This window comes from Hoplias malabaricus, chromosome 3, assembly GCF_029633855.1.
Source record: "Hoplias malabaricus isolate fHopMal1 chromosome 3, fHopMal1.hap1, whole genome shotgun sequence".
Taxonomy (NCBI): Eukaryota; Metazoa; Chordata; class Actinopteri; order Characiformes; family Erythrinidae; genus Hoplias; species Hoplias malabaricus.
This window is the reverse complement of record NC_089802.1, coordinates 51,603,017-51,615,371: the sequence shown is the minus strand read 5'-3', so window position 1 is coordinate 51,615,371 and position 12,355 is coordinate 51,603,017. Positions and strand designations below refer to the sequence as shown.

Below are 12,355 nucleotides of genomic sequence, written 5' to 3'. Positions count from 1 at the left end.
GTCAGACATGTTTGCCATTTAAAAAACACGAAATATATTGTTTTCTATGGGCTGCCGCCATCTCCGCGAGAGCTAAGGGACCGTTTACAAACTACACTGCGCAGTAAAAACGAAGATGACGAACCTCACACATGATGTATACTACATCTCTTACCTTGATAAATTTAACCTCTTATTTTGGCAAATTTAACCCTTACTGGCCCGTGGTGATACATTGTTCATTATAAATTTCAATAGCTTTTGAACCTTTGATGATATTGTTTCAGAACAAGTTGTATTTGATAAAGTGCAACCCACATGACATACTACACCTCTTATTTTGGTCAATTTAACCATTGCTGGCCCGTGGGGATGTGTTTGTGAAAATAAATTTCAATAGCTTTTTAACCTTTTATGATATTGTTTAATGAAATTGCTCAGAAAGAACATGTAGCTGTTTGAATGAAGTAATGGTGGGGAAGGCAATAATTTGAGCAGCTTTTTTAACAGGTTTTAAAATATTTTTATTGACCAACTGTCAATATTTTGCAGAATGTAAGTATCAGTCTACAGTAGACACATCTGACCAACATACTACAGTCTTTAGTTTTTTAAAATATGTCTTTGTTAAATTTTGATGAATTTTTTAAAGTTACAAATCGCTACTGTGAGGTAACCTTATGATATAGGGATCTTAAATCAGTTGTAGTCTACAGAGACATGCCTGACCAATATACTATAACCTTTAGTTTCTTTAAATATATCTTTGTTAAATTATGATTAATTTTTTAAAGTAACAAATAGCTACTGTGAGACATCCGGGTAACATACAGATCTAAAACCAGTTGTAGTCTACAGAGACACGTGGCCAACATACTACAACCTTTGGTTTCTTAAAATATGTCATCATTAAATTTTTAGAGCATTTTTAAAGTTACAAACTGCTACTGTGAGATATCCTTATGATATATGGATCTAATATCGGTTGTAGTCTACAGAGACACATCTGACCAACATACTACAACCTTTAGTGTTTAAAAATATGTCTTAGTTAAATTTTGATAATTTTTTTTAGAGTTACTAATTGCTACTGTGAGACATCCGTATGATATATGGATCTAAAACTGGTTGTAGTCTACAGAGACATGTCTGTCTGACATACTACAACCTTTAGTTTTTAAAATATGTTTTCGTTAAATTTTGATAAGTTTTTTAAAGTTACAAATTGCTACTGTGTGACATCCGTATGATATATTGATCTAAAATCAGTTATACTCTACAGAGACACATCTGACCAACATACTACGTTTAGTTTTTTAAAATATGTCTTTGTTAAAATTTCATTTATTTTTTAAAGGTACAAATAGCTTCTGTGAGACATCCGAAAGATATATGGATCTAAAACTGGTTGTAGTCTACAGAGACATGTCTGGCCAACATACTACAACCTTTAGTTTGGTTAAATATTTTTTGGTTACCTTATTTATAATGTGTCTCTGTAGACTACAACTGATATTACATCTGTATGTTACACGGATGTCTCACTACATCGCACTACATGTATATGTTTACAATGTGTACATTGCTTAAAACGAAATATTCATATGTATAAATAAATAAAATTGAGAAGGTTGTTACGGTTGGCTATTGGTGTGTACCTCCCGTTTGTTGTACGTTATGTTTTGAGTCTTTATATGTATCACTTGCTCGCTGCTCATCTACGTGGATGGTTTACGTTTTTAAAAAGGTTCCGCTCTTTACTGACGATTCCTTAGAGTCTTGGGCGCCCGCTGCAGCCATTCGGGCTATTTTCAGTAAATGTACTCCGCGAAGTGGAAAAATGTTGTATTTTGGTATTTTTTATATAATTTCTGTAGTTTGTCCTCTGATCCTCGACGATTAATAAAATGAAATTTCTGAGATTTTAGGACGTTGCTTGTGAGCAGGGGGAGGGGCGAAACTCGAATATCCAATACCTAACTTTACCGACCTCACTAAAACATCTAAACTACTAGTGAAATTCTTATATTTGCTGTGTAATACCAAACTTGATTTCTCCATTCCATCTTAAATAGGTAAATACGCAAGGCTTTTCAAACACAATTTTACTCCTTAATTTGTTTAAAACACACACACCTTAACTGGATAAGCAGTTACAGATGATGAATCAATGAATGTTCACTTGGTCATTTTAATGGCTAAGAGACAATGTAGACCTGGCCACAAGGTGGACTGTAAAATGACTGGACAGAGGGAGGGATGACAGCTAGGACCTCGAAGGGCGGGATCTAAGAGCTCTGGTCTGGACTGTCCACATCTTTAGCAATGCTGTGAGAGGCAGCAGTGTTTTAGCTATGACTGTTTCCTTAAACTGTGATCACACACCCTGGACATGTTATGACTAAGTACAGTAAATGTCTCACAGAGTGTTCCTCAAAGTTATGAAACTGAACTCCAGACATTGACAATTTGCTGGTCTTTCCATGAAAAAGGACCCACCAAAAACTGACAAAAGGAATTTGCATTCATCATTGTTTCTTCTACAGTTATAAAAATCTAATTTAGTTTTTAATTTTTCATTCTTATTTTTAATTCTGAAGCTAAGCGTCATTTAAGGTGGCATGGTGTGTTTGATGGCAGCAAATCAACTGTTGTTTGTAAGTTGTATCCACTATTTCAATTACCACAGAAACTCGTTTATAACTCGAGATGTTTAGTTTTGTAGCTAGCACTTTCAGTAATAGTTAGACATCTACAGATTTTGGAGATATTTCTACCTCAAGTGATCCGAAACAACAAATGTAAGTTAATGTTACCCATCTATGGAGCAGCCATAAGCAATATCCTCATTTTTATTCTTCTCTCCGTTGTCTAAAAATACTCCAGATTCCTCTGCCATTGGCAGAGAGAGAGAGAGAGAGAGAGAGATATTAGCACACCGGACCGAAACAGTCTGCCTTTTCACTCATTTGCAGACACTGGGGCTTCTACAAAGAATATCTTTGTTGAATTAGAAATCTCTTTTTACAGACACCTGCATTGACTAGCATTGTGCTGAGTGAAGTTGGATCTTGCAGGCTCCTGATTAAATGCCAATATTTAGAAAATTGAACCATGTGATTCAATTGTATACCTGTAATTTAATAGAAAAAAAGGTACTTATAATAAAATTCTAAGTGCCATACCAAAAACATTTTAAACCAAATAAGCTCTGATGCAATGACAAATTACAAACCACATGTTGTTTATTGATAGAAAAGACTGTACAAAACAATAAGAAATCTTGAGGTCAGATATATTTCAATTAGGTACAGTGACCCTGAGTATCTTTATGTCATCAATAGGGCGATCTTGACTGTTAGTCTCCACCATACCAATTCGATTGAGAACACCAATGCCCTGACAAACCCGGCCAAATATACTGTGTTTGCCATCAAGCCACTGTGTGGGCGCCAACGTCAGGAAGAATTGACTCCCATTTGTGTCCGGACCTGCATTAGCCATCGCAAGGATTCCAGCACCTACAGAATAAAATCAAACAAACCCTCAAAAAACTTGAGAAGCTTTTTAAATATTATCGGGCTATTGTAGGCATTTTAAAACTCAGCATACACAGACACCGTCAATGTAGGTAGATAATCTAAAATATTTCTCACCTGTGAATTTAAGTTCTGGGTGAAGCTCATCTTCAAATTGTTTCCCAAAAATTGATGCACCACCACGGCCTGAGAGGGCAGAAAGAAACTGGTTTTCAGTCCACTGAACTGCAAAAACATTAACCCCGAATCTCTAATTGTCCAGAAAAGCAGTCCCTTCTTTTAGTTTACACTGATTGTATGCAAGTAAAATAGGGTTTACAGAATATAAATGCTGAACACACTTGACTGACAGCTTATTGCATGTGCTAGTGTGGTTCTTACTCAAGCCTTACACAACCCTTTATCCAAGAAGTCTACAGAATTGTTACACATGGGAAGATCATTTTCATGTGCATAAATTATTTGTATATTTGTTTTTAAGACCTGCTCTATACTGTGGGGATAACACTACAGGATATAGTAACAAATTACAACACTATTAAACTGTTAAAGTCTTGGCAAGTAAAGACAATAATACAAGATTAATCTTAACCAGCCAGATGCTTTTAAAAGCCTAGACTTTTACCAATGTTCTTACATTCTCTCTCTCTCTCTCTCTCTCTTTAAAACTCAGCACTAAATGAGGAGACTCACCTGTTCCTGTTGGGTCACCCCCTTGGACCATGAAGTCTTTAATGATGCGATGGAACTTGGTGTTGTTGTAATATCCTCGTTTGCCCAACTCTGCAAAGTTCTTGCAGGTTTTAGGCGCATGATTCCAGTACAGCTCCAGCACCAATGTTCCCATACTGAAGACGATAAAAACAGGCAGTTATTTAATGATACAGCCACACATGTTTATGTGAAATATTTTCTGCCATAGTTTTATACAGGCAATGCCTTGTGAAATACATGCAAATGTGGTTCTACAAAAATGTAGATAAATTCATTATATGGGACTGTATTTAGAAGACAGTAAGGGGTTATACATCATTAGATAGTACTAAGGAATGATATATGGAGGCAAATGTATTGCGGTTTATTATGTAAGCATTATACAGCAATATAAAAAAAAAACCCATAATGCCTTGAATTACACTATGGATATTTTCTCTGCAGGATTTAAAACTGGACTACGGAAACCAGATAAACTGGTTAAATAATTTGCTGATTTGCTAATTTGCATGAGCCCTAGACATCTGTGTTGCATATATGAATAACCCATGTACCTGCAAGTTTTATCAGGTTAAATGTTGGCCCCATGTATGGATGTCTTAAATGGTTAGCGATAGGACCAGTAGGGATTTAACAAAAGGCCAATATTGGCAGCCCACATAAGAAATACAGTATGTCTCTAAATTGTGAAAACCCACTATGGGTCCCTAGGAGCTTCATATATAAGGTTAAGTAGTAGCCCACAATTATCCTTTACAGGCAGCGCACCCTGGTCCTACCAAAAGCCCATGTACCAACCCACCTAGACCTTATGTGCACCTTGAGCGCAGCTAGTCCATGTTGAGCACATGGCAGACCAAAACATTGTGCTGGCTGGGGCTAGATTTAATTGGATATTGAAGTGAATGTAATTTTTCAACATTTTTAAATAAAACATACTGTACATTAAGCTCCCTTCATTTTAATTTAATTCTCCTAACAATTTATAAGTTTCATAATTTATTTTAATGATATATTGCTGTAGCTATATCAGCCTCAGTTCTAGTATGCTTTAGTATCCTTATTTCCTTTTAAAGTTGAGAGGATGTTTTAGTTTGTATCTCTACTAATGGGCAAAATTTGAATATATATAGTGTCTCATAAATGGTTTGAGGGCCTCAAATTGTCATGCGAGTGGCAGGGTTTTGTTAGTGTCCAAAATATTTGTTCAATTATAAAGCCAATATATGTGTGATATTTAAGTAGATATGTTTTAAATATCTTATGGCATTTATTGTACATTTTATAGGGTTACAATCTAAGAAGAAAAATAGTTAAATTCTTTCACTTGTTAAGTCATCAAGAGTGAGATGAGAAAATTGTCTATTCTAGAATGTGTTATGAACAACAGAATAACAGGCATAATCATCATGGTGAATGATAAATTTGGAGACAAGATTTCTGTGGATCCAAAAAAAAAAAAAAAAAAAACCCACACTATAACACACACTATACAGTAAGTTGTTTAATTTCTTTACAAATATTTGTCTATTTACATGTTATCCTAGCTCCAAAGCACTATCCTAGCACTGTAGACAGCAAAATTCCAGCATTTTTAATCTCTCATAAGGACATGTCCCATGAAAACGTCGGTGTGTCGTTTTGTACTGACTCTGCAACTGATCCGACGTGAAAGACTTCCTTAACACGTCATGCCAAAAAAAAAAACGGAGGGAAAGAATGAGTACCTGAGAAACTATTATATACTTATGTAAGGTATGTAATGCCCCCAAACTCTGTTAAACACATTGGATGTTGTCATTGCATTCATTTTTGTTGCCCACCCATCCCATCCAAATGCTCCACCAAAGAGGACAGCCTCTGATTAAAAGATTGCGGTGTGAAGTAGACAATTAGCTCCTCTACAATTATTTCACTTCAGCTCTTCTTGAATTTATATATCAACGACTGAAATGGCATAAGAACTCTGGAAAAAAAACAGTGGATTGTCCCTTAAACTGAGAGCAAAGCGCGTTTATGGACGACGTATTGTAGCTAATGTTATCTCAGACAAAACACAGCAGAGTTAAACTCTGGACTTACGTGGTTTCAAGGGAAACCGTTGACGGCTGCCATGAATCTGGCGGTATTCCGGACATAGCTGGTTGTAAATAGCTAAAGAGAGGGTGTATGCGGCTTAATAACCTTTAAAACTACTGCAAAAATGTGATTAGGAACGTGTGCTGCTTCTTCATTGTATGGTTTCGAGGTGAGAAGCTAATAATGATATAGAGTACCATCTAGTGGAGCGGAAGAGCTCAAACATGCAATGCTTCTGTTGTCTTGTTAGAAAAGCCTAAAGAGAAACTACATTAAACAGACACTAACAAGATGACAATCCGTAGATTATTGACATACTGAGATATGACATCCCTACTGTACAGTCCTCTATATTAGGCATAAATTATCCTTCTAAGTCAGGGTACAAATTATACAATGACAAACTTGCATGTTTACTGTAATGTCTGTGATATGTTAATGATAAATCTATTATACCATCTAATGTGTCCACACAACAACCTTTGTAATCAGGGGTCACCAACAATATATTATAGAGCAAAATCACCCAATGTTATTGGTTACTACCATACAAACCTTAGGCCTGTAGCTACCTTTTTTTACATTAAAGGCACAGGCCAATCAAAATCTGTCAGCAGTTTTCTTGCCCTAAAAATTAAATTCATACTATCCATGGGAACCATGTGTTAACTAATTCTGAATAAATGGGAATAATGTCACTGAAAGTCACTGTAGCTTTTGTTCTATATCTCATCCATCATGCTGGGACCAATACACAATCTACAATTTGAAAAAAAAAAAAAAAAAAAAAAAAGTTAGCACCTTAACCAGTGCCTCAGCCTCATACTTCAGGTTTATACATCAATGTACTCACTGCAGTATTATGTATTTACTGTATAACTACCCACAGCAGCACATACCTCTACTGCAGCCACCAGATTATGAATTTGTTTTAGGAATTTGTTCAAATTTTCCCTTCCACCTTAAAATGGCACATACATTGAGTTTGTAGTAGATGTGAAGTTCTGGGTTTTATACATTTCTGCTTATATTGAGCAGAAAACACAGTCCACATAAAATAAATCTAGCTTCTTATTTTAATGTTTTGTTCCTTAAAAGCCGGCGAAGTTCAAAGCGATTAAAAACATCTTTAGCCTGAAACCTGTGTCGCCACTTCAGCATTTAAGATGGAACGGTAAAACGGATGCAACATCTTCATGTGAGTGATTTACTAAATAATGTTACTAACATTACTAAGTAATGTTTTTAAAAAGCTAGCTAGCGACTTACACGTGATGCCTTCGTTTTGGGAAGGGTGGGGGTGGGGGTTGGTCTAAGTGAGAACTCCTGCTGCGTCATATAATACCGCCTTGGAAAGATGCCTAATTAATATGCAATTCAGGCTGTACAATAACGTCGTACAGTCCAAAACAGATCTCAAATATTACCTAATATGTATTTATGGTATTATAGTATACTAAATAAAATGGTATTACAATACTTAGTATTTTATTTTGTATACATTTTATTATAGTGAAATAGCACTAATATTTATTACAAGTGTTATTTTAATAGACCATCTTACTGCATTTACAGGCACATTATATAAAATTATACAATACTGTTGAATTTTATCTCTCTCATTTATATGAGAGAGAGAATTTCACAGCTTAAATGACAAAGCAGAGTGGCTGCAAAGGTCTATTAGACACATTTGCTCATTTTCTTACATTTTTTCTCAATGGTAATCAAATATTAAAATTTAAAGATGCATTAAATCATTCATGGGCAACATGGGTTCGAACCCTCTGTTGGTGTGCTCTCTGGAATGTGGGCTTCAGACCTGCCGAGGCCCTGAATTGGATGGACTATTGCAGACATTAATTCGTTCATTGTCTGTAAGCTTATCTAATTCAGGGTCACGGTGGGTCAAAATCCTACCTGCAATAACTGGGCACACACCCTAGATCGGGCACCAATCCTTCCCAGGAGATTCTATTATATATTAATTATACACACACCCAACTATGGACACTTGAGTAGCCAATTCACCTATTAATGTGTGTTTTTGGACCATGGGAGGAAACCCACGCAGACACAGGGAGAACACAAACTCCTTACAGACAGTCACCCTGAGTAAGGCTCGAACCCTCAACCCCATAGAAGTGTGAATGTGACACTGCATGCCAAAATGATGGGAATGTAGTTAGAAGCCATTTCCACAGTTTAAGAACCTATATATTCCAATTACATACCAGCCTTTTCTGACATATTTCAGCAAATGTCAGACAATGTTAACTATTATTCATTCTAGTATGCTAAAATTTGCATGACCTGTAATTTCTACTTCATTTACATAGATTACAGTAAATAAAGTAAATGACAAATGTGTTTTTTTAAGCATTCAACCCATAGAAATAAATTAAAACATGACATATGAGAAAAGCTCAAAGACACTTTATTGGAAAAACAGGCTGTTACATTCAAGTAAATCAATATGTCATCACGATGACCATTATATTATGACATAAAAAGTCATACAAACATATATGGCTAAAGTCTCAAGGCAAAGAGGAATAGGTCAAAGATGGATTCATGTGTGTAAAAAAAAAATTACAATATTTACTAAGATTAGCAAGGAGGTCAGAATGATGTGCAACTTCCTTGTGATTGGCGGCATTACCAGGCAGTATTAGAGAGTGTAGCAACATCTAAACATGCCTGGTAAGACGCAAATCAGAGGATATTATAAAAAGGTAGAGTGAATAACTCAGAGGGATTTTACTTTGTGGTGAGACTGCAGAAAGGAAAGAAAATAAGAGAATAATTAGATGAAGAAACAAAGTTATTTTAATAGTCAGAGTGTACAATGGCTATAAACAACAAACAAATAGCATGAACATAACGAGTGGATTGCTGGTAGTGGTGAGTGGGGGGGTTGGGGTAAAGTAAAGAAAGGTTTGGTTACACTGGAGTTTAAGAGCAGGCCCTTGGCAAACATTACCTTGAACATGACATGGTCGTTAAATGCTGGTTTGTGTAACACCCAGCTCACAAGGCTTTAAAATGTTCATGTGCTGAATTATTTAGGCTTTGGAACATTTCCATATATAGATATATGTGCAAAAACATTCAAATTTTATTAATATGAATACTGCTTACAGCCTGCCATTTTAAGCACTTTAAATAATGATTAAAAGATGTAACCTTTAACAAATATAAATGTCATCTCTCTACACTGACAGTGATGACTTCCTCTTCCGTCATCGTACACTGAAAAAGAGCGTTAACCCCCCCCACCCCCAAACACACACATCTCCAGTGTCACCAACACAATAAAAGCTACACAGGTAGGGCTGTGGGAACCAATCACAGGTTGACAGAGCACACTGTTAGGGGTGTGTGCATTTGTGTATCTTGGGGAGGGGGTTACACTGACACCACTCAGCATGGCAGTCATTCTACAAGCATCTTAATGTAACTGGGTGTGGTGGGAAAAACTAATGGTTCAATTTGAAACCACTGACAATAGCAGGATGAATGCAGGGGTCAAGAGCAAACCCAGTGTCGTCTCCATTTAACGTATTGTTTTCCTCCTACAAGTTGATACTCAGTTCAGTGCGGCATCTATAAGAGACTTTTTTCTAAATTAGACTTCAGTCTTTAAAATTATTTAAACTGTTTAACATAAGATATCTTTCAAAAAAGATAAATGACTGTTAAAGACTGTCTATATCTACTTCTGGACCATTGCTCTTGGTAAGTTTTTCACCCTTTCCCCAATGTCAAGTGTGACTTTTTAAACTGTTAAATTAATAATATGCTAAAACGTTGGCAATTACTATGTATTGACAGATCACTGACATTCTTATGACGGTTTCCTGCTGAAATAAGAAATTTGTTTCAGAATATAAATGCTGAATGCATCTTTCCATTTGCTGGATTGTTTTGTTGTCCACAGTGCTCCCAGTGTGCATCATTACCAGACAGTGTTAGAACACCAATGATCAGCCCAGCACTGCCGGGTAAGATGTGCCCTGAGAGCAGAAAGTTAACATCACTGCTTAATCATTTAACACCTCTTATCTTACCATGCTTTGCTTAACACTGAGAAAGCTGTTGTATCCAGATGATGCATGATTTAAGACAATGTTTATGTGAACAAACATTTGTATACAGATAGTATTTTTAATGATGCCTGTAGAGGACCATCTGCATCATTACCAGGCAGTATTAGAGAAAGCTATGACATCCAAAACTACCTTGTAAGATGGAGATGACCATCTTAAGTCATTTTTTTGGTGCCATACCACACAAGTTATGATGAGTGTTTAGGAGTTTACTATATGGTAAATCTGCCTAAATCATTTGATGTAAAGAGAACGTAATAGGGAATCAACATGTGTAGGCACCATTTTCTTGCAGAATCCTTCTTGTAGATTACAACCCATAAAAAAATTGAAGGTTACAAACCTGTAACACTTGAAAGATCCTCCAACTGTTATTTATCGTTGCCAAGTTACCCCAGCCTAATTAACACTGAACTGTCTCTGAGGCATTCTTCACTTCAGAAAGATCTCCAGTGATGTGTAAACTCATGAGAGCTAATGTAGTTAGTTGCATTTTCATCAAAACACGCATCACAGCTTTTTCAGTAGACTGTTAAGTGGCAATGAATTTGCTTAGTCATGCTTATCAAAATGGCACCATTGTCACCTACACCTGAGCCCGCATCTGACTGACCTCTAACCTGTATTGCATACTTATCAGACTGGTTACAACTGAAACCAATCTTGTGGAATTTAATTAATGGTCTTAGGAAAAATGCAAATAGACAAAGTCATGTTTCATGACTTTTTTCAAGTAATTTTTACAATACATATTTCTCTCCCTCTCTCATTCCGTCAACATCAAAAGGTATGGTGACAGTTGCTTACATAGTCCCCTTACTAATTATAAAAGTGAAATATGATACAAGTCTGTGCAGTGTTTCTGAAACAAGTTAAACTAATAAGCCCCCCCCCCCAAAAAAAAAAAAAATTTAGAAAAGGGGTTTTGAAATAATTATAAAAGTATTCTTTCATAATAAATATGCATTAAAATGCAGTTTATGTTCACTCTGTTTTCCCTGTTTAATATCTAAACAAATAAGTTCTCATTTTCTTTCTGTTTGTTTTGAACCAACCCAACAGGTTTGTCAGGTCATGTACGTTAATCTGTTAACAGCTAGATTTCCATATCTTAATATATAAAACAAATAATTATAATTATTTCACATAGTACAATTGGATATATCTTCACACTAATTCACAATATGATTTATATAATCTTAATTTTTAGATGATTCTCACTTACAAAAATGTCTTATAAACAATTGTTTAGTTTACAATAATCAAAATATAAAGTAATTAGAAATTGTTATAATTAAGTTACCCCATTGATACTTCTTGTGGTCATTCAGTATTCAGTCGTTAACAAGAGATGCCATTGTGTCGCCGCACAGCTCTGCTTTAGCCAAAGACGCTCACTTCCTGCTCCTTCCATTTGCTGAAGGACAGACTTCTTCTTCCATGTTGGCCAAATGTTCACAAACCAGTTTTAGCAGAATTGCTGATGTTGTGTGGTGAAAGAAAATAATAGAACAATAGAGGTGGAATCTCAGGCACTACAAGAAACACAATCTCCTTAAGCTCCTAAAGCGAAGAAACTGCCTCTACAAAGAAGTCTGGGTTTTCAGGTAAACCTTGTAGCCCTGCCCAGGTATCATTTTCATGATGTGGCCAATCCTTAGGCTCCATGCACACACAGGTGTGTCTCAAGCTCTGTGATTGGTCATGTGACCAGAAAAGGCCAAGGTATATGACATAAGCGTTTAAGAAACCACGCCCACACCAACCCATTCCAGCTCAGGGTCTGTAACCACCTGTATACGAGATGTTCCCATAGGACAAATGAAAAAGAGCTGCTAGCGTAAAAAAAACATTTGCTCTCACAATTCCAAAAATGTGTTTTAATGGGCCAAAAATATAAATAGCATGAACTAAATGATAAGAATATACATTTAA

General features: G+C 35.9%; 1 protein-coding gene across 3 annotated transcripts; it reads right to left on the bottom strand.

Annotated features, from left to right (window-relative positions):
* Nucleotides 1–3,218: 3,218 nt before the first annotated feature.
* On the bottom strand, nt 3,219–12,014 carry ppil1 (peptidylprolyl isomerase (cyclophilin)-like 1). 3 transcript variants are annotated; one of them, XM_066665265.1, is made up of 4 exons: nt 11,724–12,014; nt 4,212–4,366; nt 3,636–3,704; nt 3,219–3,500 (listed from the first exon to the last, which is right to left on the bottom strand). In XM_066665265.1, the coding sequence occupies exons 1-4, from the start codon at nt 11,726–11,728 to the stop codon at nt 3,280–3,282; spliced, it is 450 nt and encodes a 149-aa protein (XP_066521362.1). In that variant the 5' UTR covers nt 11,729–12,014; the 3' UTR covers nt 3,219–3,279. The 3 variants fall into 3 exon arrangements, with proteins under 3 accessions (XP_066521362.1, XP_066521363.1, XP_066521361.1); XM_066665266.1 differs by lacking the exon at nt 11,724–12,014 and adding an exon at nt 7,581–7,604; XM_066665264.1 differs by lacking the exon at nt 11,724–12,014 and adding an exon at nt 6,315–6,496.
* Between the last annotated feature and the right edge of the window lie 341 nt (nt 12,015–12,355).

Coding starts and splice junctions, on each gene's coding strand:
- ppil1 (XM_066665264.1), bottom strand. CDS start 6,370: ATGTCCGGAATACCGCCAGATTCATGGCAGCCGTCAACGGTTTCCCTT. Junction 4,367..6,314: donor ACGGTTTCCCTTGAAACCAC/GTAAGTCCAGAG, acceptor TATCGTCTTCAG/TATGGGAACATTGGTGCTGG. Junction 3,705..4,211: donor GGGTGACCCAACAGGAACAG/GTGAGTCTCCTC, acceptor CTGCCCTCTCAG/GCCGTGGTGGTGCATCAATT.